Source organism: Hippichthys cyanospilos, chromosome 2, assembly GCF_059441005.1.
Source record: "Hippichthys cyanospilos isolate Australia breed blue-spotted pipefish chromosome 2, RoL_Hcya_1.0, whole genome shotgun sequence".
Classification (NCBI taxonomy): Eukaryota; Metazoa; Chordata; class Actinopteri; order Syngnathiformes; family Syngnathidae; genus Hippichthys; species Hippichthys cyanospilos.
The window spans coordinates 8659662-8686562 of NC_142370.1; the positions used below are offsets into that span (position 1 = coordinate 8659662).

The following is a 26901-nucleotide window of genomic DNA, read 5'->3' on the forward strand; positions in this document are numbered from 1 at the left end:
ATCCGCCAATCACGGTGAAGCAGCGGGGGAGGGGTGGAGGGCTGACGACAATGTCTGGAACGTCACTTGTTCTCTCAGTCTGCACCGCGGCATCACCAGAAGGTCCACCACGGACTCCTGAATCGGCTTTTTGGAACAAGTCGTTGGGAAAGAAGCTTTTAAAAGGCATCCGTTCTCCCTAAGGCGCCGGCTTTTTTTCGTCTAACGGTTCTCCATGAGATTCTTCAGGCTTACCTTCAAGTGCTTCGTCGACTGCTTCTGAGTCTCCTGCGTCCCACGGCGCCTGCTGACATTTTTTTTAAATCATCTCTTGGCTGTACTCCGGCGTTCCAACGTGTGAAAAAAAACGATTTCTTAAATATTCTTAACTGTATTTTTTTTTTAATGTTTCGAAGAGGCAAAATAAACTGAAATCATCAGAAACGAGGGTGCTAAACGTTTACCCTCCCTGGTCCAAAAACCATCAGCCAGCTCGCTTCACCCCCTCTACCCAATTTAAATTCCTTACACATATTTTTCCGCCGCTTTTCAACAATGTCAGCTGAGCTGGGAGAAAGTAGTCGAGGTGAGTATGTGGCATCATTATTTTTGTCATGTAGTGTTGCACTGGTTCTCAACCTTTTTTTCAAAGATGTATGAATTATTTATTTTAATTTGTTTTTCTGCCAAATAACCCCTAACAACTCCAGGGCAATTTTAGATGAGAAAAAAAAAGTTTGAAGATTGAGCGGTGGGCCATATATGTAACTTCAAAAACTCAGTAGATACATCATGTCTTCTATTTATGGTTCATCTCATGACAATACACACCCGTATACAACTTTACAAAATAAAGGTGTACAGCGCTTTTCACTCGTCACTTTTTTAGCAAAAACCCGTTTCATGTTCCAATTAATTTGCTCTTAATTTGAAAAAGAAAATACACTGTTTCTGTCACAGCAAACTGAAAAAAATGGAGCCGCTCTAACTTAGAAAAAGTTAATTTGCATCAAATAATCAATAAATTACACACATTGTCTTCTCTAACTTGATAATTTTATGCAATTAATTGCGATTCATTTTCTAAATTGAGTTCCAATTTTTGTCAGTGCAATAAAAAACATTCATTTCTTTTTTATGATCCCCTAAAATCGCATGTTGACTCTGTCCATACTCTTTTGTCAAACTTTCTTAACGAGCATGTTCGAATTCCGTCCATCCATCCATCCATCCTTCCATCCATCATCCATCCATCCATCCATCCATCCATCCATCCATCCATCCATCCATCCATCCATCCATCCATCCATCCATCCATTTGCTGTAAAATGAATGGACCGACGCTGTCTGCCTCGCAGTCAGGGGTTCTGGGTTTGAATCAGTGTCGTTTGCACACGCTTGCTCCTTGTTCCTTGTCTTCTTGTGTCTTCTTTCTACATTTCATAAGCGTTTATGTGAGCTTGACTGGAGGCTGACCTGTGTGCACCAGGATGTAGCCTCAGCCATTCCTTTACCTTGCCCACTTTCTTCCTCACCCCCCACCCCCCCCCCCCCCCCACACCCTCCCCCCGAACTGCTCTGATCTGGATTGAGCTGCCTCCCTTTGCATCCACAAGCGACGGCTGCTCGTATAATTGCACACTTGCACGACTATGATGACATTGCTTACGTGCCTTTTTTTGCAACCCCCCCCCATCGTGGCGCATCCAAAATATTGAAAGAGCTTGCTGGGTTTACGACCAGCAGAGAATCCTGAGGCGCAAACGTAGCGTGGTGGGTCTACTGCGCTGTGCTGCAGCACACCAATCATCCTGACTGAGACGCAGACAGGCACAGTGAGCGGGTGGGTGGGGGGGGCACGCAGCGATGACAACACAACTGCAACATAATTTGTCAGATGAAGATAGGATGCTGGCTATTTGTTGGAGCCTCAAGCCATGTTTGAAGTAATCGCTGCATTACACACAGTCCCTCTTTCTTTCCATCCACATGAATAGTGTACACACCCCTGTTCAAATGCGACACTAGAAACAGTCAGGCCAAAAAGAAACTTTTGGGTGATTCGTTTGAACCAAAAATTTGGGCCAAATGAATGGCTCGCAAAACAACAACCCCCAAAAAGCGTTGGTTTCATTTGGGTTATTGGTTCACAGAAAACTCCATAAAACTGCCCATATTTGGTCTTTGTTGGTTTATTTTATTTATGTACCTACACTCGAAAAACCGTTTGGTTAAAAATGACTCAAAAAGACTATGTATTTTTTATTTTTTATTAAAAAGTTTAGTCGAAAAGAATGACCAATAAAACAAGCCAATTTTGGGTTCGTTTCATAGGGTGAGCTGTTTATTTTTGTCTCTATACATTAAAAGCTGTTGGGTCAAAAATAACATTGGGTCAAAATGAATGACCCACAAAACAACACAAATGACCCAATCTAAATAAAGAACTGTGTTAACCTCAAAATTTGATTTTTTTATTATTTTTACAAAACCCCAAATTTATTATATATATATATATATATATATATATATATATATATATATATATATGTGCATCTGTGCATTTTTAATAGCTTGACTTTCTTGACCTCATTGTGTTTGAGAGCATTTATATTTGCGATTGTATCCACGTTTTTGACCGGTTTGTGCCCGGCATGATAGAGACCTTTTTCTTTTCCGCATCCAGGTGACATCCGCCTCCCTCAGTTGGAGGCTGAGGAAATATCCGAAGGTGAGGGTGGGGGATCAGCTCACCCTCTGGTGCCGGTGCTCGGAGCGGGCCCCGGCTGCGGCGAGGGCGGCGGTGCCGGTCCACCTCAGATCCAGGACGGAGCAGTTGCCGGTGCTGATGCCATGCCAGCGGCGGAAAGAGAAACCTGGACCCGACAGATGGACTTCATCATGTCCTGCGTGGGTTTTGCTGTGGGCTTGGGCAACGTGTGGCGCTTTCCTTACCTTTGCTACAAGAACGGAGGAGGTGAGCTTCAGCTTTGCCATTTCATGTGTCAAAAACATGACAAGGTCACACTCACCCACAGGGGCAAAGTTTTTATTTATTTATTTCTAATCAATCATTGACAGTATCAAGCAAGGAATCAAAGTGTATTGGAAGGCTTCATTACGAAACATGATAAATCCATCAGTTATATATATATATATATATATATATATATATATATATATATATATATATATATATATATATATATATATATATATATATATATATATATATATATATATATATATATATATATTCTACACACTCCTGATAAGTCATTTCAAAACATTTTCCACCATTCATGTGACCTGTACAACCTGTACAACTCACTTGTTAAGCTACTCGATAAGGAAAGTAATATAACTGAGATAATCTGGTTGCACCAGTGCGCACACCCTCCGAAATTGACTCGGTGCATTCACTCGACCAGGGGCGGAGCTACAGGCCATCCTTCTGCTAAAATTCAAGTTATTTTTCTGCCATTTTCACACAGATGTGGTATTAAACCAGGGGTGTCCAAATTCGGTCGTCGAAGGTTTCAACCCTGCATGTTTTTTTTTTTTTTTGTCCTTCAAAACATCTGATTCAAATGATGCACTCATCAGCAAGCTCAGCAGAAGCCTGATAACAATTATGATCATTTGAATCAAGTTGTTTGGAGGACGATATATCAAAAAGTTGTAAGACAGCGACCCTAGAGAACCGGGTATGGACACCCCTTTTTAAACATCTTGATATTCTATTATTCTATTACATTTTCCCCAACAAACCAGTTAAAATGGATTATTGACAAAAGTAGCAGTTAATGGCAGGGAATTCATTAACATTTTCACTGCCAGATCAGTAAAAATAAATCTGTAATTTTAATAGCCATCCAATGGCAGTGAACAAGATCAGAACATATGTCAAAAATTGCTGTACATGCAAACACATTAAAAAAAAAAAAAAAAAAGTTTTGCTGTGCGCATGCTTGGCCATTCCTGACTGAGGAGTTATGTCACCCTGGCCACTCAACAGAAAAATTTGTGCCTACGCCCCTGTGTTTGACTCATGTGAAATGGGAGTCAACTAGAGATAAATTGATGCTTTGTTTTGTTTTTTTGAATACAACTGATATTCGAAGCAGATTTTGATATTCAGCCAAAGGGAAGACGCTCGTGTCAAAAAAAGCGAATACATATAACTTTTTGTTGAAATCAATAAAATGTAATACATATGAATATAAATAATGTTGATTTATTTATTTAATTGTTTAAAAACCTTTTTAAACAACAAGTGGCCTGTTTTAATTTCAAACCCCACAAAATGTTTGACTGTCCACCTGTTCTTGACAATCCAGTCTCTTGTTTTAACCAATCGGTTGCCTCCAACCCTTTGTGTCGTGTCCAGGTGTTCCTCGTTGTCTTGTCAGCTGATTTGTTCTCCTTTTTGTATTTTCTTTTATTTTGACCCTGGCTCATAAACTTGCTTATGAGAATATAGGAACCCTAATCCTTGTCTTGATTTAAAAACATTGCCATGACCCCAAAGAAAGTTCAGTTATTCTAGCAGGCTTTTTCTGACATTCTTAATGCATTTAAACAAACCTGAAAGTTTTGTACCTGCCTTTTGGAAGCGTTCACGATTCTTTCCCCTTTGTCAGAACCTTATTTAATTTTAATCTGAGGCACGTGAAATTCCGGCAGGAGTCAGCTCTCTCCCATTTAACATGAGTTTGAATGTGAAATTAGGCACAACCCACTTCTAAGATGTGCACGCATCATTATCTCACAATGTTTTTTTTTTTATTGGAAGTCAACATCCTAAAATCCCATTACAATACTATGTTCTATGCAGCCCCACTTGTCTAAGCACGCATAATTTATGTGCCACATCGTTTGTGGCATTTCATTCTGCTGCCTCTTGCTGTCAACTGAAAATGGCCACTCAGAGCAGAACAACCAATCATGGCATAGTTTGCAAATGTCACATGACCTAACTCAGAAAACAGGTGAGCCATAATTGGTTGTGAACGACTGGTTAATCTGAGCACTGCGTAACTGTGATGTCATTTTCAAGTAGAAGTCAATGACTAAATGACGGCAGGTGGATTTTGCTGCTTAATTCATGTCCCAACAAATTCAATATTAAATAAATGTTTCAAATAATGAGAATACATAAAACATATTAATGTACTGAAGAGTTTTGTGTTGACTTCTCCTTTAAACTTGTAAATCCATCCGAGTCACAGCTGTCATACTAGCTAGCGTAGCATTAAGCTAAGAAAAAAAAACAAGATTCTTCAGGTCGGCGTCCATCTTTGCAAATTCCCTTTTGTGCTAACGCAGCAAAGTAACAAGAAAAAGCATTAATACACTGATGGATTTCATTAACTTATTGCTTAAGAGTTTAATATAACGCTCAGCCTTTCCTCTAAGATATGCGATGTCACATTTGTGTCAAATGGGAAAATTTGCTACATGAGTCAGCATTTTATTCCTTGCTCTAATTACTTCAACATTCACATTCAAGTGCACTCATGACAACAAACCGTAGTAATATCATGCAAATCACTTAATGTTTGACTAGTCGTGTACAACCTGCTGTAATTTTAAACACCAACAAGGGTCGGGTCGTTTACGGATCGTGGTTGGCACAAAGGACAAGGTCGTGCCTCCATTGCGGATATTGTCGGGTGTTATTAATGAGCTCCTTTGAGATAAAGAAAAATCTCGGCTATGAAAGGTCTTGTCATGTGACACTTATAAAGTCAAGCAAAAGTAGAGCAACATATTTTATTGCCTGACTGTGAGCACGTAGCTAAAACTCCCTCCCCTCCTTCCCCCGACCCCGCCTCCTCATCCCGCATTCACTTTATTATAGCTGCTTAACAAACGCACAGTATGTCCTGCAGTGACCTACGCCTCTCCCTGTGACCTTTCCATTTTGTATCCAATTGTAACCTGCACAGATTTGGTCCTTTGCCCCTCTCTTGAACCTTCCCACTTGTGCGTATTTTCACAATGTATTTCGTCGAAATGAGTTGGTTGTGTGTGCGTATCTTAGTTCAGCCCTCCCTCCCGCTCTTGTGTGTGTGTGTGTCTTGTGACCCACAGCTCTGATACCCACTTTCTGGTATCGGATAACAATGGCCTGCTTCACATAGTCCACCCCCTGCACACTTGCAACTTTATAAAGGTGCTCTCTCCACGCCTGATAAGGTGGCCGATCACAACAATGACCCGCTTTGTGCGCTTTTGCTTGCGCTACACGTCAGCAGCGCATCCTCTAAACAAATTCACGTAGCGTCCTTGAACAGCCCAGAGGGGACCTTCCAACACAACAACAGTTTCAGATAAGAGCAAAGTCAAACTCCCACTCGATCACACTACGCACCTGCCATAAATGCCCGTATTTAGTTATTTGTGATGCTGTGTATGGGACAGTTATGATTAGGCATAAGGCTTCTACAGACAAACTTCCCCATAGCTTTGTAAAACAAGCATTTTTCATTGGCAAACTCATCCACATTTGTATTCTTATGTATATGTTTGAGCATATTTAAATATGTTAAAATGTACTTGAACTTAACTTGTGCAAGTAAAAAAAATATATTTTTTTAGCATTTCTTCATCTGACTTTTTTTCTCAGAATGCTATGTCAATTCCTCATGGCATTATGTTGAAAATGCCACGTTTTAGCATTGATCCCACAAGTATGTTTGAACATATTTCCATGTACATTTGATAGTGTTTATGTACTGTATGTTTGAATGTACAGGTAAGCTAAATGTTAAAAACAAAGCATTTCGTTGCCGTAATGCAATGGAATTTTTAATTTGGCCTACATTTCACCAATATGTTCAAAATTTAGTAAGTAAATAAGTGAGTAAACACTGTTTAGTAGTATATTTTTTTATTACTACAGTAGACCCCCATGATAGGAAATTAATCCGTTCCGGAGTTGGGATCGTAAGGCGAAATTGTTGCTCGGTGGACAATAGAAACCTACGGTAATTAGCTAAGGCGGGTAAAACCACAAGTAAAAATATCAACATTGTACATATATATTAAAAATCTGTAGCAAAATAGTATAGTAAGTGCTACTTACATATAATATCCTGTACACGTACAAAATTATAAATAGCGTCATAAATTTTAGCGTCATAAAAAAAATTATAAAGGAAAAGTACAATTTTATTTACCTTTGAGTGACGTGACTGCAGTTTGTCATGGCCATAATCCCTAGCGAGAGTAGCCTAGCCGAGCCTTTTTCATATTTCTTGATTATCTCCAGCTTTGTTTCCATAATAATCATCTTCTTAATTCTACCTTTAATATCATTAGCAATCTTAGGATCATGGCTGACCAATTAAAGTGGGTGTTAAGCACTAAAATGCAAAACGAATACGATATTGTAAGCACTCACACAAGATCAAGTCTTTAGCATGTCGGCATCTTAGCGATGCTGTGACGCCGACCAATAGCAGACCAGCATCTTAGTGATGTGTTGCAGCGCAGGCAATTGGACACAGACAGAAAATAAGAGCAATTACCTAAAAACGCCTGAACAGGGAGGCAAAACAACATAAACACAGCCAACCCCACAGGTCACGGCAGCTCCTGATGCCATAAAGCAGAAAAAATGTCGGAAAGAGGAGATGAAAAATTTTAGCATTCCACTTCCTAATGTGAAAAAAAATGTAAGACAAGAATGCCGTAACCCGGGTTCCACTGGTATTATGCCCAAAGGCAAATATGCAAATCAGAACCTTGTGACATTTTGGTAAAAAAAAATTGTTTTTAACATTTATCCTAAAAGTACGTTTGAATATATGTATGTAATGTATGTATATGTTTAAACATATTGTACTCATAAGCTAAATGCTAAAAACATAGCATTGTTTCCCATAATGCCACAGGGCATTGACTCGAGCCTGCGCAAGTAGAGAGAAAAAAAAAAAAAAAAAATATATATATATATATATATATATATATATATATATATATATATATATATATATTTTTTTTTTTTTTGTATTTGGCCTACCTTGTTTATACCAATAGGTTGGAAATGTAAGAAAGTAATTGTCATTTATTATTACTTTTGGTTTCCTTATTATGTCTGTTTGGCATTTGTTCCCAAAATGCAATGTGCTCTAGATTTTTTTTTTTTGTTTTGACCTCCATTACGTCAATATGTCCAAAATTACGTAAGAAACCATTTATCAGTTATTTCCATTGTTTATTATTATGTCCATCATATTCACCCCACAATGGCAGCTTCACCTTTTCGTAATAAAGGACACCAATGGCCATAACTTAAACCGAGAGATTGACATGGAGTATCCTTGCAGTTTTTCCCCCACTCATTCCATTCATCTCATCTGGTGTCCTCTCTTTCTCTTTTGCTTGTCTCTCGCTCTCCCGCCCCTGTCTCTTCTGTTTGAGTCACGCTCACCATTGTTGCCTTATAAGGTTGCAGCTCTCTGCTCCCGCAGAACGACATGTGAATCAGGCGCAAATTGTCGATCAATAAGATGGCCTCTGTGGCGGTCGGCCCATTGTGATTGCTGTCATATTTTTTTTAATTTAGACTTCAGTCAAGCTCCCCCCTCCCGGCTCTGACATCGCCCTACTTTTTTCAAGCTCCCTCCTGTGTGATCCATCCATCTTCCCTTTGCTCTTTGCCAGGCTTTGCGCTGCGTCACAGGCAGTCACATGATCACCTCGTTTGCTCTGTAGATCACATAGTTGCATTTCTGTTCGAGCGATATCTCTGGGTTGTAATTCGTGGCCCTTGTTTGCACTCTGTGGTATCCTTCGTATTCACAACGCTTTCTATAGATGCTTTCTAAAGACTGTGTGTGAAATGAAGCTCGCTCCGGGCCAAATCCTGCCAAAGTCAGCCAAACAAGTGCAAGCTTTCTCAGCCAGGACTAATTACTCATCAACAACTTCCCAGCTTTATGTTTCACTCTATTAGCCTTTTTGCTGAGTCTTGTGTAACATCATTTTGAAGTCCATAATGATTAGGTGCTAGACGTTCTAAAGTGTCCTTCCTCACTTGTATTGTCAACTTTGCATATTTTAACCAAAAGTGCAGAATGTATTTTATTGTTTGAAAAACATGTGCAATTGTTTGGGCTCATTCAAACCGTTTCAATTTTTGCACTAAAAGGTGAAGACAGAGAAAAGTTGATCGTTGGAACATTGAACCAATTGTTTTATTCATCCCTTACTCACGTGTTACTGTTTCGTTAAATTAGGAACAATAAGTTGACATGTAAAATAGAAAAGTATAAAAAAATAAGAGATCAAATAGAAATATGGTGTGGTACACGTCTAATACTCACATATAATTAAACAGAAAAGGTGCAGGAAGAAGCATTTTAGCTAACCTCGTCCTGTCCCTCTGTTTCTTCTTTCCTCGTGAAATCCCTCGTTATTTAGACTCACCTTAAATCAGCTACTGCTGTTCGCTTATCATTTAACCACCAAATCCATTCGAATCAGAGTACTTTTCCCCAAATATATGTTGAAGTCCAACAAAAGAAAAATCCAATTTGATCGTAATGGAGTGCCCTTCCTCAATACTCTAAAGCGCTAAAAATGTCTTGTTCACTTTTTTGGAAACCTATTCATAGTATATCAACACTGGCCAGTCTGCTAATGTAGCCATGTCAATCTATGGAATGGGTTTTATTTTCATTCCATTTTTTCAAACCTAGAATGTTTTTTCACTTTTACTAAATTTTTACATTCATTTGCTCCGCCCACGTCATGCTAGCTAGCCGTGTTCAGCATCCAAGTTTGCAACCTCCCTTCATGCTAGCAAAAATGTCAAGTCTGCGATTGTTTCTGACACCCAACTTGCTCCCAAATACGAGCCGGCACCGATTTATTTTGTGATTTTGCTGTTGTGTACACTTATTCAGTCGATTGAGTGTTGCAATTTACGTCTGTCAAATATCAGAATTGGCAAGGGCCTCAAATAATTGGGTCGGGCCCAATTTCAAGGTGACGTGTTCTCGGTGGTGACGTGTTTTGCTGTTGCAGGTGTGTTCCTCATCCCCTACTTGCTGATGGTGTTCATCGGGGGCATCCCTGTCTTCTTCCTGGAAATCGCATTGGGGCAGTTCATGAAGCAGGGAGGCCTTTCCGCTTGGAACATCGCGCCTCTTTTCAAAGGTTAGCGCTCGGTTTCAGACGGCAAAAAATACGACGCGGATGCAATTTCATTCTTTCACTTCCTGGTCTGCCTCTTTTCCCGACCAGGTTTGGGCTTGGCCTCAATGGTGATTGTGTTCTTCTGCAACACCTACTACATCATGATTCTAGTGTGGGGTCTCTACTTTTTCTTCCACTCTTTCACCAACCCGCTCCCGTGGGCCACCTGCGGAAATACTTGGAACACTCCCAACTGTACCGAGGACTTCCGGCGCACCTGCCACAACCACAGCGCTGCCCACTTGCCCCAGCTGTCATCTGACGTGCAAGTCACCAAGCCCATGGCCTCCGTACTTCCACTGGACGTGTCCGGCACCCTTTCACTCCTTAACAACAGCTGCATGGAGACGGAAGGCATGCGCTCCCCAGTCATTGAGTTCTGGGAGTATGTATCTCTTCTTGGATTCGGTTTCACGTTGCGTGTGGCGCATGCCACAATCACGTACATCTCACGATGAATCAATAATACACATTGAATCGACATGGTTTTATTGCTGTGTTTTCAAATGATGGGAAACCAAAGACACCTCAGAGTCATGTAAGAGGTCAAATCTGGACCCAGAAGCAGACAGGACACAGAAGTAGAGAAGCAGAAAATCTTTACAAACAATAATCCAAAATAACCACAGCAAGCGTCGGAAACTAGACTTGGAAAATTAGTCTTGTGGAAAAATAGCAAGTTTTTGTATGCAAAAATCCAACATAACCACAGCCAGCATCGGAAATTAGATTTGGAACAGTAGTCTCATAAGGATACAGTAGTGGATGCTGTGACTCTGGAAACTATTCTCTGAAAGACAAAATAGTGAAAAAGTAGAAACAAACAAGACTTAGACAACTAGACTTTGAAGCCCATGATAATCGAAAAGTAGAAATTTTTATGCGCAAAAATCAATTTTATGCGCAAAAATCCAATGTAACCACAGCCAGCATCTGAACTAGAGCCGGCCTAACATATCTAGACTTCCGAATCTAGACCTGGAAGGAGACTAGGAAAGCAGAGTGGCATGACAGTTTGACATTCTGATGTTTCGCTGAAAACCAAGTTTAAATAAAGTCTTACAGCGATACGATATCCGCCCAAGACACTGCCTTTTCATTTGTGTCCGGTATTGTGTCCGTTTTGTCTCAGCAAGACAGCAAATTGAATCACATCCCACCTACACATGAGACATGCTTGGAAAGGCCAGGACATCCTCTGGGTGGATTTAGCATGCTAGCTACAATAGGACAAATGGCATTTTGGTTTCATAAGCTGAAATGACAGATGCATTCTAGAATTGGCTCGGATGTGTTGAAACCTGTCTTCTTGTTCACAGACGCAAAGTTCTCCGCCTGTCCGCTGGTATTAATGAACCTGGCGACATCAGCTCAGATATGGTGCTGTGCCTCCTCCTCACCTGGGCCATTGTTTACTTCTGCATGTGGAAGGGAGTCAAATCAACAGGCAAAGTAGGCTTCATCTTGATTTACAAACCATTCATTATCAAGATAGATACAGAATTTTGCAGTGATGGATCATAGATTAATCGTCATGACTTTAGATTTGCAGTGACAACGTTTTCGGCTATATTTGTGTCGTTACCTGGCATTTTGCCCTTTGACCCCCAATCAGCTTTGGTGTCGTGAGAGGATCAGTGTCTAGACCGAAACCCATAATAGCTCACATTCTTCTGCTTATTGTGGGGTTTGTAATCATGTAAATATGCAGAGTTGTATTATCGTAGCTGTTCGATGCACTGTTGCGTTTACTCGGCTCCGGTCTATGTGGAGTCTTGTCCGTGTATTTAGCGGCCAGATCTCAAAAAGCAAGGGGAGGGAAAAAAAAGAATGACAATCCGCTACCCTGCTATAAGCCGATTAGCAACGTTCCACTATGTAGACGTTTGCAATTTGGAAAGAGGCCATACTCACCCCCAGATCAAGCAAATATGTGCACTCTCAGTACTTGACTTTTCGCTTACTGACTTAGCAGCGTTTTTTCGACGTTTGAAAAGGTTTGCCAAAAACCCCTGCTATTGCAGGAGGTTTACAAATTGTCTGGCTTTCCGTTTTACAGGCTACCTTTTCTTCAAAGTAACTTGACAGGGCCCATTACACATCTACAGCGAGGACCTAATGGGCTTAAGACTTGAATATTTACAAAGCAGGTAATTGCTTAATCAAAGTGATCAAAACATACTTTGGTGCAGTTACTTTTGACTATAAGCGCTAGCCTGTTTCTGCTCAATGCAAATGTATCTTTTTGTGCACTTCATATAATGTGACAAATTTGAATGTATTCAACACATAGTATTTCAGTGTTTCAGTTCAACTTCACCCACCCATCAAAACTTAACACGTTTTCCCATGCTTCCTTTTCATATTGTGTCTTTTCCCTCTTCCTTTAGATTGTGTACTTCACAGCTCTGTTCCCGTACGTGGTTCTGGTCGTTCTTTTGGCCCATGGCGTCACCCTTCCTGGAGCATTAGATGGGATTATATACTACCTGAAACCAGATTGGTCCAAACTAGGAGAAGCGCAGGTAGACTCGAATTTGTTTGAACTTCTGTTTCGGCGACTGAATTAGCTTTCAACCCTGTGAATCTAAACGTGGTTACGTCTTTGTGGTAGGTGTGGATTGATGCCGGTACCCAGATTTTCTTCTCGTATGCCATCGGATTGGGCGCCCTGACTGCGCTGGGCAGCTACAATCGCTTCAACAACAACTGTTACCAGTGAGTTTCAGAACTGTGTGAAAGCAGACCCCGGACGACGCTAGAAAGAACATCGCTTGAATATCAGCCAGCCTTTTGCTTCCTTGTGACCTTTGACCCAAGCACTACAAATTTAAGAGCTCAAATATGGAATCCAAAACCAGTGTTGTTTTAGTGTTTTAAATGAAAATGTTTTTTTTAGTGTTTTTTTAGATAACGCCGGAGTCAGGCCAAATCCTCGTAAATCACATTTTGGGGAATTTAATACTTTGAAAATTTAAACTGTTGGTCGTTCCACACATATGTGGGTGTTTTTACAAATTATTGACCAAGCTAAAGTGTTTGCGTTCTTAGTCAACGCTATGCTACTGCTTGAACAAACCTGCCATTATTAAGGACGTTTGAAATGAAATGATTTTGAAGATAAAGGACCCTCCCTTTCATGCTAAAAATATATTGGTTTTAGTAAGGTTTTAATTGACAAAAACTCAAACTGACAAAAACAGATTTTTGTTTTAAACAAGCTTGTTTTGCTGGCAGTCAAGTAGAAGCACCCTTGGCTTTCGTTTTTGTTTTGCTTTTTTGTTTTGTTTGTTTTGGGGTTTTTTTGCAATTTGGCTCATAAATTGATGTTACAAAGCTAATTTTAGCCTGAAGCTGGCTAGCAGCACTATTTTTTTTTTTATTTTTTATTTTGTTAAGGGGTATTTCAGAAACTTGGGAAATGCTCAATCCATTTGGTTTTATTATGATTTTTTTATTTTATTTTATTATTAAAGAGGGTGGCCACTTATGTCACTATTTCTGGGCCTCTTCTCTGCACAGAAGATAATTAATTGATGTTATCACAGCAAAGCTATCTCTAACCTGAATCTAGCTAGCATCACATTTGCGCCACTAATTATATGGAAAACTTTGATCTTAATATGAAATTGATCAAAAGGTGATGAGGACTTGCTAATAGACACTACTAAGCTAACTTTAGCCTGAAGCTGGCTAGCAACGTATTTGCGCCACAAATCATGCGGAAAGCACTACGTTTAATATGGAATGTATCACAAAGTGAGGAATACAGTCAATTTGTATTTCTAAGATTTGTCAAGAGGACTTGCTGCAACGTACCTTCTAATTGATATCGGTGTGGCAAGTGAGCATTTTGAATGTTACATAACTTTTCATCCAGTCTTGTCTCCTCAAGAAAAACCTGCACACTTCCTGTCATGTAAAAAGGAAAGCAGATGCTTTTTTAGAATCTCAACGTTTTCAAGCTTGCATATTTGGAAAGCGTGTGGTAACCTGGCGAACGTGACGCCCTCTAGCATATCCTCGGCTTTGACCTTAATTGGCAGCCCAAAGATAAGTTCATTTCGAGCTATCTTAGCTTCGTTCCGCTTCTCAAAGAGTCTTAGCTCAGGAATCACAATGTACTGAACATTTAGCCCCTGTGACTCCTTGTTTGGGTTTTATTTGCTGCTGACAGCGGTGGTATCTGTGGACTGTGACCCGCAGTGGAAACATCATCAGTATGGTGTGCGAAAGTTCTCAGGTTCTCATAAACCGAACCGGTTGACGGTGGTTTTAGTTGTTTATGTATTTAAATGTCTAATAGACCAATAGCAAGCACAGTGTGGCGTAGCAAGTTTACTTGACTGTTAAGTGCTGCCATAATTGTTTATTTAACTTTAAGTGTGGCTAGAAAGAGCATTTAATTGGTGCGGTCTACATATGAACCACTTTGTTAACCCCAACCTCCATTGCTCAATTGTTTTGATTACGCACGTGCATTAGGATTCCCCGGAGGGCTCTCCAACATGACCGGACATGCTTCTGCTGGATGAGTGAGGCTTGCAGCTGTAGCAATTTATTAATGACCATCATCAATTAATGCCATTTTTTTCCTCGGCAGAGATGATTCCATTTTGACTCATCGCCAGGGCGTGCAAAATTCACTTCATAGTAATCGCGATGTTAGCTTTAAAAAAAAAAAGAATCTGAGTTCATGGTTTCCATATTTATACAAGCATGTGTGTTTCATCCTGTGATGGGATATGTTTAGATCTAGTAAGTAGTCATGAGGTCTTTCACCCTGTCTCCCCTCAGACCTTGAGCCAAACTTGCTGTTGCCATATTTGCTGTGCATCAGCACAAGGACAACAGCAGCTTGTGGAGATATATTTATCCCCCGTTTATCATCCCACTCTTTATCCCCCCATTTATCATCCTCAGTCTAGCCCTTCTCTTGCCAATAATATTTCCTGTGTCCTGCTTCTCATGTTTCAACATATTAGGAAGTGTACTTTTCTCACTCGTAATGTTTTCTGTTTAACCGCCGTCATTTAATTGCCTTTCTCCAGGGATGCGTTTGTGCTGGCACTTATTAACAGCGGAACCAGCTTCTTTGCGGGATTTGTCGTGTTCTCTGTGTTGGGCTTCATGGCTGCGGAGCAAGGTGTGGACATCAGTAGGGTAGCTGAGAGTGGTACGTACATAAAGTATACTGAAAAGGTGCTGTATAACATAAATGTGTTTGACACTGAGTCGTGTATGTTGTAGGACCCGGCCTTGCTTTTATCGCCTACCCTAAGGCTGTGACTTTGATGCCTCTGGCGCCACTCTGGGCGGCACTCTTCTTCTTTATGCTACTTGTACTTGGCCTGGACAGTCAGGTAAGGTGCGGTGCGTCATAAGTGAGACTTTTTTTCTTTCATTCTTATTAGTGATGGGCAATGAATCTGACTCATTTAATTAAGTCGTCATTTTGTAAATCGCCAGTTGATATTTAGGTTAATTGTGACATTGAGGTTTTGCATGGGTGGTAAAAAGCCGGGGTGGCATGACTGATTGGCACTTCCGCCTCACAGTTCAGAGGTAATGGGTTTGATTCCGGCTCTTGCCTTCCTGTGTGGCGTTTGCACTTTCTCCCCATGCCTGCAGGGATTTCCTCCAGGTACCCCAGTTTCTTCCCATCATTCCTGAAAACCTGCATGGTAGGTGAATTGGACACTCCAAATTTTCCTTAGATGTGTCTGTGACTGTGAATAGTTAATTGTCAATGCGCGCCCTGTGATTGGCTGGCAACCAGTTCAGGGTATACACTACCCAAAGACAGCTAGGATAGTCTTCAGACCGAAATCTGTGGTTTACAGGATGGGTTTTACAGGGAATAGACCTATTGTCACCCGAGCTAATTATCAGTGCCAATTTTTGACACTTTGACGAACATCAGCACCAGCGTTGTTTTTCCCCTTCAATTTGAAATTTATCCGAAAAACAGACATATTTGAATTTTTATGTCATTTTTTTGGGAGGATTGGCAGATTTTAATTTCAGAGAATTTTATTTAACTGTAGAAAACTGTTTCAGTTTTCATTTATATTTTAAAATATGCCCAATACCCTTGGATGTTCCCAAATCTTATGTTGGAATTTAACTAAAAATGAAATGTCTAAAACAAAAAAATAAACTGTCATCATTCAAATCTTAAACGTTGTTCAATAAACATATGCTTTTTTTTCTGATTTTGCTGCTTAATTCATATTCCACAAATACGTTATTCATATGAATGTAAGCAACCTTTTGGGTTGACTTCTGCTTTAATCATGGCATTGAAGTCAGTGAAACGCTATCTTCCACAAGCTATGGAGGTTAATCTTATTTTGAAAACTAATTTGAAATCACTGCAAATTATTGCTATCTAAACATTTTGAAAACGATTTGTTCAATAAATCCAGCCATCTTTAAATCAATGTTTATTGGGTTTTGTACTCTGTTCAGTTCGCTTGTTCAGTTTTAGCATTGCTTTGTGTGCAGGGTGTCAATTGTGTGTCCGTTTGTGCCTACATCCATTGTCATTTGTCAGTGAGCTTCTGTCTGATTCACAGTCATTCTACTGTCCATTCATGCTCTCTCACTGGCTATTCTTTGCCCAGTTCCTTGTCTGAGCAGAATGACTCATGTGACAGTTGCTCTTACAGCTGTCACTCTTTCAAGGTTATTTTGGAGGTTGACCCTCATGACATGCCGAAACCTTCTGGCAAAGATGATACCTGGAGAATTCGAGTCAGTAAATCTTGTCCATTTCAGTACATTGGCAGTCCCATGTAAATCATTTTTAAATTGACGTTGGGTTGCATCAGATCCAACTGAACAATTGACTAAAATTGTAGTATACTGTATGTACAACATGAGTATAATGAAAAGTGAATGTGGATTGGAATCAGTACTTTGCCATGATTCATATGCGGCATATCATGCTGTCATCAGGAGGGAGGTGTTTGTGCACCTTTGGGAATGTCTCATCAGCTAATTAGCGTTGCATTAAACTTATTTTGTTTTTACTTTGGTATGAAGGGTATTTTTCAAAATTGGATGCTGGATCCGAGAAAGTGACAACAAGCCTTCCTTTAGTAGCTTAGCGCTAAGCTAGTTACTATGACAGACACAATGCAGATGGAAAAGTTTCCTAAAAGTGAAAAACACCCTTGGTGCTGCCATTAGCCACATGGCAAGGGGGTCCTGAAGGGTAATGTGAGTTTTAAATGAAAAAAAAAAAAACATTTTAGGTATTGCTTCAAATGTATTTGCAGGTACTCAGAATGGGATAGTATCGATACCACATATTCCATTACAGTGATATCTGTCCTTGCAATTGTCGTCTTCAGTTTTACAATGTTACATATCAGAGAATAGAAAATTGTCATATTTCCTGAATTTTTTACGGAGAATATTACACTACAATAGGTAGGTCTTTCTTTCAACTGATCTGTCATTATTTTAAGGGGAAAATCTTGTGTATTCAAAGTACTAGTGGTATCGGTACGTGGTGTCATATCTGTGATTACTCAGTTGTTGAGTATTCATACTGGTATCGATCTGAGAAATTGGAACATCCTGAGCAACGATGCTAAAGGTTTTGGGAAACAATCTTGCAACTTGAGGCTTTGTGAGTCTCTGCCACAAGTTTACTATGACTTTCAGACTTTTTTTTTTTTTAATTTCCAGTTCGTGGGAGTGGAAGGTCTGATCACCGGAGTCATGGATATGCTTCCTCCCAAGTCGACGCTGGCCTCCTTGCGACGAGAGGTGGTGGCAGCCATCTGCTGCGTCATCTGTTTCATCATCGACATGTCCATGGTCACAGAGGTGCGAGCGCCTGTTCTTGACCTTTCCTCGGGATTTGGCGCCATTTACAACTGCCCGGACTGATGACATTATTCATTGAGAAATTGGGGCAAAGCTAGGCTTATCAGTGCCAAAGTCCAGTATGGTCCCTGTTGGCAAGATTATTCATTTATACCTCGCCACCAAAGTACGGATAGGTGTCATATAAAAACATTGCTGCAGATAATTTTTACCTACAAATACAAAACACTTTGTCCTCCAAACTACTTTGAGGATTTTTTTTTTTCTGCCATGTCTCAATGGGCACATAAAACCATTTCGCATGACTAGGCAGTTGGAAGGCTTCAAATAGGTCACATATAAAACATTAACCGCAAATTCTTCATGTTAATGGTTTTGTTTTTTTCTTGCTGCAAGGGAGGGATGTACGTCTTCCAGTTGTTCGACTACTACTCTGCCAGCGGCATCACTCTTCTATGGCAGGCTTTCTGGGAGTGTGTGGTGATTGCGTGGGTCTATGGTGAGATGCCAGTTTTGCCTTGAAAATACAGTGGACCCCCACCACATAAAATTAATCCGTTCCGAAGGTGAAATCTTATTAGAAACCTATGCTAATTAGACAATGCGTGCAAAATATAGGAAATGACATTTTATCTACCTTTGAACTGACGTGACTTAAGCTTGTTATGTCCAAATTCCCTAGCGAGGGTAACGATGCGTGTGCCATCTTATTTCTTCATTATCTCCAAATTCATTTCCATAGCAATCATCTTCTTACTTCTCCCTTTAACAAGTGCACATTAAATACAATATCGTAAGCACTCCCACAAGATCAAGTCTTAAGCATGTCAGCATCGTAGCGACACCATGACGCCGACCAAGCAGACCAGTATTTTAGTGACGTACGCAGTGACGTACATATTGATGCACACTGACTGCCAAGTTTGAATTTTGTAATTGTTGATGCTGTAAGGCGGGAAAAATGCCGTAACAAGGGGACGAAAAAACTTTTCACTCCTTAACGTGAAAATAACACAAGCTACGGACGACATTACCCGGGGTCCACTGTAAGTGCAAGTAGACTTTCACAAAGTTTGTGGAACATTTTATCAGGCGCTGACCGTTTCATGGATGACGTAGCCCGAATGATCGGCTATCAACCCCTTCCCTACATGAAGTGGTGCTGGTCCTACATCACGCCTCTTGTCTGTGTGGTAAGTGCCATTTAAAAATGTTTTTTGGTCATATTTGGTGTGCCTGCTGGTAGCACATTAAAGTGTGTTTCTAGGGAGTGTTCCTGTTCCACGTGGTCAACTATAAGCCCCTAACCTACAACAACGTGTACACATACCCATGGTGGGGTGAATTGTTTGGCTGGGCTCTGGCCCTTTCCTCCATGCTTTGCATCCCACTCACTGTTGTCTACAAGCTGCTGTGCTGCAAAGGATCACTGCGGGAGGTCAGTATGTTTGACAGCCTGTACAGACAAGTTTATATGTTTGTTTTTCTCCTTGTCATTGTCCTTGTCCTTGTGAAAAAAAAAAACATCTAAAAGAATGTGTGTCACCATAGTTATGCTGTTTGCTTCATGTCATTTGGCGTTGGATTTAAGCAGTTCACACTGACAAACATACTACAAAAGAGAAACATAGTAATTATATCAGATGCATTAAGTTTACAATGAGATGCATCAAGTTTACAGACATAACACAAGGCACTATAGCAATTTGCAGTGCATTGTTTGTGATGCAAAAGAAAAAATAATTAAGTACCAAAGGAATTGTTTACTTTTTCTAAATACTAATGTACTAAACGATGCAATTACTTTGGGTTATTAAGTACAAAACAAATTGATTACTTTAGGTATTACATGCTAAATTAGCTACACAAGTACAAGAGTATTTTTTTTCAATTATGCACCCCATGATTTTTTTTTTTGTGCCAAGTAACTTCTACCTAGCGCAAAGCATTTTTAGATGGAAAAAAAAACAACCTGAAACAGTGCTTTGCCATCCTTGTCCGATTTAATCAACTTTCAAAGTAAATTCGTAGCGCTATCACCAGGCATGTTGTAAAATCCTGTTTTATTTTCCAAAAAAATGTGCCACCAATGACACTGCTCATCTGTATAAAACCTAACAAACAAAAATAGACATTCAGCATTTTGCAAAGGAGTCACTGTAACACAAGTTAGCAAGAAACTATTTCCTTTTTCCAGTTAATTAGCTCTAAAAAAAACTGCAATTTGTTGAAACCTGTGAAAACCCAGTTAAAATCTGTACCCCCATTTGAGAACCACTGAGTCTTCTATGACTCAGTGACATCATAGTTTGGGGGGGCATCAACTTTTTTTGTATTTATTTATGTATATTTTTATCTGCTGATAAAATCATGAGCCTTCACAGATCTTCATTTGATTTTTTTTTTTTTGCAGCGCTGGCAGCACCTGACCACCCCAATTTGGGGCCGACACCACCTGGAGTACCTTGCCCCAGAAAGCGAGGCCAAACTACTGCCCCCTACAGGATCCAAGAATGACCATCTCTTTGAAAGTGTTGTCTGACATGTCAACCCAAACCCCGCGAAAAAGCTCTACATCGAGGTCGTTTTTTTGTACTTGAGCTCCCGTAAACGACTATACCTATTACAAACACAACCCACACCCTCACCAAGTTGGAGTGATATGAGCAAGGCACACCAAGAAATGTTAAAATAATGGCTAAGCCCCACAAAAATAGAGCAAAAAGTTCACCCCCGGTGATGACAACTTGCAGTCGCCCCTTCGGCTCTTTCCTCCTCCTTGACCGCCTCTTTTTCTGCGTCTTGTGCTGTCCTGTCTTTCATGTGATGTGTAGATTGCAGCAGCTTCATTTACTTTCATTAAATCCAATGTGAATATTCAATTAAATTATGAATGAAACCTCACATCTGCTGCTAAAAAGCCACGGTTGGAGATTTGTGCGCGTATGTGCCAGAAATTGGCAGCTGTCCCCATGTTGCTTTCCACCAGCTATGTTCCCTCATTAATTGTACACCTACATTATTAAAAAAAAAGAAAAATGAAGACAATTCCACGTGCAATTCCAAATGTGTTCTGAGCCTTTGTGTCCAGTGTTTGTGTAGGGTCTGTGATTCTGTGTTATCAATAGTAGGATTGCATCATTATCAGTATTTCCCCCTGAGAACGTTAGATGAGGACAACAAAAAAATCACGGGAAAGGTGACATTGTGGAAGGCTTTGAAAGACTCAATAAAAGACCCAAAAATGAACACTTGTTTTGTGTATGCATTTATACAGCCATAAGGTCTCAATGGCTTTTTGGCCGCAAATTCGATGCTTCACCTCAGCTGTTATCAATTGGGGATATTCGTATCCCAAGGTGTACATGGATGCACTTCAGGGGTATGTGAGATGCTCTTTAATGCTCTTTGATGCCTCAACGAGAGCATTTCATTTTTCAAATTAAGAGCAGATTAATGGGTATGTGAGAGGCTCTTTAATGCCTCAAGAGCATTTCATTTCTTTTCAAATTAAGAGCACATTAATCCGACCATAAAATATAACCATTTCATTTCTTTTCAAATTAAGACCAAATATAATCTGAGTGTATAAAAGGCCCCAAATATTTGTGTCTGCTAGATTCTCAAGTGTGTTTTATTGTTGCATAGTTACGTGGACCGTTTGATTGCCGTACCTTCCGGGTCACATGACTGCATGCTTTCGTATGCGGAAGTCAGTGATGTCCTGTTCACCGTGCGGTCGCGCGCTCGTACAGTCGTCGAAGTTGCGCATTTAAGTTTAAGTACAGAGTTCATGACAAAAAAACACCTTAAAAGAGCCAGCAACCCAAATCCTCCCAAACACTGAGCATGAAACAACATATGTAAAATCTGTGTCCGAGATGCCTCTGCAAAACGTTGGATGCCTTTGTTGTTTCATATCGATGCACATTGTTAATGAGGCCATTCTCTGGATCTATTATTTGAAAAAATACATTTAAAAATGCATAAATTAGAGTCTAATTTATTTTGTCTAATTATTAGACGAAAATGATACAACATTGTGTTAAGTCTTTTCTTTCAAGAATGTAAGGATGGGTAAATACCGATAACCAAGTATCACTTTTCCGTAGGCCAACACCAGTACGAATATTCAATTCTTGAGTAGAGACCAATGGAAAGTATATACAAAGTATCGGCCGCCATCATGAATACCGATACCTTGAAATAAGGCCAGGTTACTTTGCATTGTATTGGAACTCGGCTATCCGTATATTATATACTCCAAATAGCATTATTTTGCTTCAGTTTACCATGGGGGTGGTTTGCATGCCCCCCCCCCCCCCCCCCCCCCCCCCCCCCCCCCCCGTGATGTCCTCTACTCACCACACTGGATGCGGTAGGGTAGCTGGAATGATTGATAACGTATAGAGTCTGGGTATCAGAAGGATAGTTAAAAAAAAAAAAACACACAGCTCTATAAACTGCACGTTTAAAATGACATACCTAATCTGGCAATGACAAAAGGGACATTTGTTTATTGAGTGATAAATCCATCCGAGACCAAGTATACTTTGGTTGAAATCAATAAGTGCTTAGCTCCCCAAAATAGAAATGGCATAAAATAAAAGGCCGAGGTGGCACTGGGTCCTTGAAATAGAAAGGAGCTCAACAAGTCAGCAGAATCATACGTGTGAATACTGCCTTTAAAAACACCCACGCTGAGTTCACTAGTTCCTGCTCTCTTTAGGGATAACTAATAATGCAGGTACAACGTCAACCCTTGTTACAAAATGTTTATTGAAGGACCCACCCAGATTGAATGGTGCCAGCATTATGATAACCAAATATTTGAATTGATTAGCTGTAGAAGGCTGACAGCAGACTGCATGCAGCACAAAACAATCTCACATGTCAACATTGTAAATGCTGCCATTGACATTTGCTTCAGCCTCTCACACAGGCTATAAATAACACTCATATGAGTCTTGCGTTACATTCTTGTACTCGAACCCCCGCACTGAGAGCTATGAAGTGCAAGCGCCTCAGTGACGTATAGGTAGCTTATCTCATTAGACAATATCATAAAAAAGCTCGTCGTCAAAGCAACGGCTCCCTGCGTTTCCATGGCGACCAAGTCCGAGCGCCGGACTTTCTGCCCGCACAGGGGGAGGAGACAACGTAGACCAATGGCGAATCATGGAACGCCGTCTATACAAGCGCTGAACTTGGGTCAGTTGGAAAAGGCTGCCCCCTGGTGGTCGCATTTCAGAGGGGGATCACTAAATTACCAATCATGAGATCAACTACTCACACGCATTTCGGTTTTCATGTATTCCTTCTGCTCCTGAATTTGCCCTCCCTTACATCATAGGCCTATCAATGTTATGCCAAACAGTGACAGCCAATCAGTGTCCACTTTAGGTTGACCTTTGTTTCCCCACCCCTTACGTATCAAACGCAATCTGCCCGATGTATAAAACAGGTTTAATAATCATTCACAAAGCATTAGAGATTTAAATGAGATTATCGTGATTTGAGAAATGAACACTTTCACTATGACTTTAAATGACTGATTAATTAATCTGCTAATGTGACACTCCTGAATTGTAGTTCCAAAATTTAACAAATCATACAATGGCATATTACTGTTTCTGTACTTTTTCTTTCAATAATACTTTGCGCTGGATCGTGATTACTTGCCTGAAAAAAAGTTTTTTACAATCGCTGGAAATCGGTTGAGAAGAACGGTTCACGGCTTCGCATATTTGTTCAAAGGAAGTTGCGGTGGGAGTTATAACGGTATCCAAGCCAATCTGATCCCAAGCGCCTACATTTTGTTTCAGTTTCATAACGTCCGCAAATTGTCCAGAACCGCATATACACAGTTATAGTGGGCGAAACATGGTGACTCAGAAATAGCCTGCGCCGCAGAGCCACGTCACTTGACGTCATAACGTAACTCCTTGTCTTTTCTAACGAGCTCTTCAGCACAGTGGCATCGTCATTACGACAAAAGCAAAAAACGTCCGAAGCGGCGTACGAGTGAGAGAGAGTGTGTGTAGCGCCGAACACTTGCTTCGTCCGAGTCTCGCCTAAATTTCTGCAAGCTAAAGGCATCTTCCCTCCCGCATCGCTTGTGGATTCGCAGTAGACCGGGGCCATCCATGAGGTTCTTCAGGCTTACCTTCAAGTGCTTCGTTGACGGCTTTTGAGTCACAACCCACCCGGTCGGAGCACTGCCCCCCCCCCCCCCCCCCCCCCTCCCCCTCATCGTCCAAGCTCTCTTTTAATCACATAATCATCAAAAAACTCCGTGACTTTCATTGTTTCAAAAGTAATCAGCAAAGATTTGTGAGGGCATTCAAGGTAAATACTGCTTTCGGATTGACACCAAAATTAGAATGCCGAAGGTTGACACACAGTTACAGTTCTCAAAAGTGTATTGCTTAGAAGAGGCCTCAAGTCAAATGCAGTGCTCTATGTCTGTGATTCTCAAATGGGGGTAGCAACATTTCAATAATTTCTGCAGGTATCCCCAAGTCAAACTCAATGCGTTGTAAAAGTATATTAGTTTTCAAGTTAAGAGCAAATTAACTGGAGCATGAATTTACTTATTGCAACAATGCTAAACGCGGGCTCACTCGCCATGTCTCCTGCGCTGCAGGTCAACCCGGGAAAACTGTCCGACCTCCAAAGTTGTGTTAGTGTGATTGGACGAACCCGGCAGGAGGCGATCTCCAGTCTGGGAGAACCGTGCCTCGGTGAGCGGTGTCCCAAATTGCTGCGACTCGCTGAATGTGCCAAAAGAAATAAATAAAAATCATTCAAGCCAAACATTAGTGCCCTGGTTGTTTAAAAAAAAAAATCCTCACTAGATGAAGTGGATGGTTTTACAAATGCATTCATAACTAAGTAGATAGAGTTCCTGCGGACGTGTGGGTCATTATTTTTTTTATTATTACTAACGCAAATAATTTCACCAAGCCCACCAACCCCCAGGGGTCCACGGACCCCAATTTGAGAACCACTGTGATAGAGGGTACTTATAGTTTTGAATATTTTTTTAAAGTTTCATGTGAAACTTCCATACCAAAACAAAATAATTTACTCGATATCATTTGAGTCAACATTAATTTTGACTGTTTGAGTTTGTCCGGTGACTAATATTAGAAATGTAATTTTATTTGAATTGAGCATAATTTATGTCAAAACAGTTTTCTAATGTATTTTATTCTTTTTCTGCTAATCAGTAGCTCCTTGAGATGTTCTCCAGAGCAATACAGAATAGAATTTAGAAAAATAAATGAAGGTACAGCAGGAATCATTGATGCATGATGTGACTGATTTGGGGCCAAGCACAGACACTTGTGGGACACCGGGGGTTATTTTTGGCCTGTCTGATTTTACGGAGTTGTAGATTTAAGGACACAATGAAGGCTTTAATGATGTTCCTGTGCCATCTTTTGCCATCCAGGTGAAGGACTGTCTCGGGATGGACTCGGGAGACTTATCTGAAGGAGAGACTGGGGGATCCATTCATTCCCTGGTGCCCGTGTCGGACGTAGGAGGCTCAGGGATCCATTAATTCCCTGGTGCCTGCGTTGAGAATGAGCCCAGTCCACGGCGAGGGCGGAGGTGTCGATACGCCCCTGAGCCAGAACAGTCCTTCCTCAATACCAAAGGAGAGAGACACTTGGACCAGACAGATGGACTTCATCATGTCATGCGTGGGCTTTGCTGTGGGCTTGGGCAACGTGTGGCGCTTTCCTTACCTTTGCTACAAGAACGGAGGAGGTGAGCTTCAGATTAACTTCACTCATGTTTGATTTTGCATACGATAGACTAAAAGTATACACACCCTTGTTCTAATGCCAGTTTTCTGTTATGCTATGTATGAGGCAATGCTGTATCATTTCACAACCTTTCCACCATTAATTTGATCCATAAATTGTAGAACTCTTTTAAGAACCTATCAAATGCTAGCTGGCGTGTTGAATGAATTGAGTGACAGGTTAACTTGAGGGTGTGCACAATTTTGCGACAGATTTAGTTTAATTGTAACTCTTGTAGGACGAAAAACAATTGCGGTATAGTTGTATAGCATAAAGGTCACGTTGAAGAGTGAAAAGTTTCGTAATGATTTAGCATCACGTTTATTTTACCCCGGGGTTTGAGTGACCTGGTTTTGAGGATTTGCCAGTACAGTCCCGATTCACATCCTCGAGAAAGTACTAAAGACAGAAAATAAAAAAGTCTTGTACAAAATTTTCAGCAGCACGACATATTTTTATACGTCTCGTGAGGTGTTAGCATCAAACATTTGAACGTTCCTCAGTGACTGTTTACTTCTTCTGAATGCATAAATACTAACACACATTTTTTTATGGCATTATGTATGTACTTTTGATCATTTTGTTTGTACCACTTAAAATTAAAAATAAAATAGAATTTCTTTACACTATAGTAATATTTTGTTTATTACTCTATCACAAAGATATTTTTTAATGTACAATTATAGCATGAAAGTTAATATATTGTTTAGAATTACTCTGATCATAAAGATATTTTAATGTAAAATTATTACCTTTAAAACACAGATGTCAAACTCCAGTCCTCGAGGGCCGGTATCCTGCAGGTTTTCCGGTTTTCTCTCCTAAACACACATGATTAGGATCATTTTCAAGCTCCAACAGAGCTTGGAGCTTGACTAATGATCTAATCATTTGTTGTGTTTAGGAGAGAAAACCGGAAAACCTGCAGGATACCGGCCCTTGAGGACTGGAGTTTGACACTTATGCTTTAAAAACACATTTATCTACTTCCTGTGTTACTTTTATTAAAACAAATACTCTCAAAGTTGCAAAAGATGGCAATGCAACAAATAATACAAAA

The 26901-nt window shown here is 40.3% G+C and overlaps 2 protein-coding genes and 1 long non-coding RNA gene across 3 annotated transcripts in view; 2 read left to right on the top strand and 1 right to left on the bottom strand.

The window, feature by feature from the left end:
• The first annotated feature begins 67 nt into the window (after positions 1–67).
• On the top strand, positions 68–21276 carry LOC148427140 (sodium- and chloride-dependent creatine transporter 1-like). The gene is made up of 14 exons (XM_088437583.1): positions 68–565; positions 2666–2956; positions 10018–10149; positions 10237–10573; positions 11508–11640; positions 12579–12713; positions 12803–12906; positions 15240–15364; positions 15439–15551; positions 17887–18027; positions 18424–18526; positions 19120–19220; positions 19295–19465; positions 20441–21276. The coding sequence occupies exons 1-14, from the start codon at positions 535–537 to the stop codon at positions 20567–20569; spliced, it is 2046 nt and encodes a 681-aa protein (XP_088293709.1). The 5' UTR covers positions 68–534; the 3' UTR covers positions 20570–21276.
• Positions 19262–23886, bottom strand: LOC148427141 (uncharacterized). Its single transcript, XR_015868230.1, has 3 exons — positions 23710–23886; positions 19574–19639; positions 19262–19483 (listed from the first exon to the last, which is right to left on the bottom strand). It is a non-coding gene; the product is annotated as an uncharacterized LOC148427141 (long non-coding RNA).
• Positions 23887–25482: 1596 nt separating this feature from the next.
• The window catches only part of LOC148427142 (sodium- and chloride-dependent creatine transporter 1-like), a 9219-nt gene continuing 7800 nt past the window's right edge, over positions 25483–26901 (top strand). Inside the window, exon 1 of the mRNA XM_088437596.1 lies at positions 25483–25803. Coding sequence (XP_088293722.1) covers positions 25617–25803 — 187 coding nt within the window. The 5' untranslated portion in view covers positions 25483–25616. The remainder of the gene's footprint in view (positions 25804–26901) is intronic.

Bases quoted from the DNA above. Each gene is read 5' to 3' on its own strand.
- LOC148427140 (XM_088437583.1), top strand. From the start codon at position 535: ATGTCAGCTGAGCTGGGAGAAAGTAGTCGAG. The intron at 10,150-10,236 runs GTTAGCGCTCGG...TTTCCCGACCAG, and splicing joins CATCGCGCCTCTTTTCAAAG to GTTTGGGCTTGGCCTCAATG. The intron at 19,466-20,440 runs GTCAGTATGTTT...TTTTTTTTGCAG, and splicing joins GCAAAGGATCACTGCGGGAG to CGCTGGCAGCACCTGACCAC.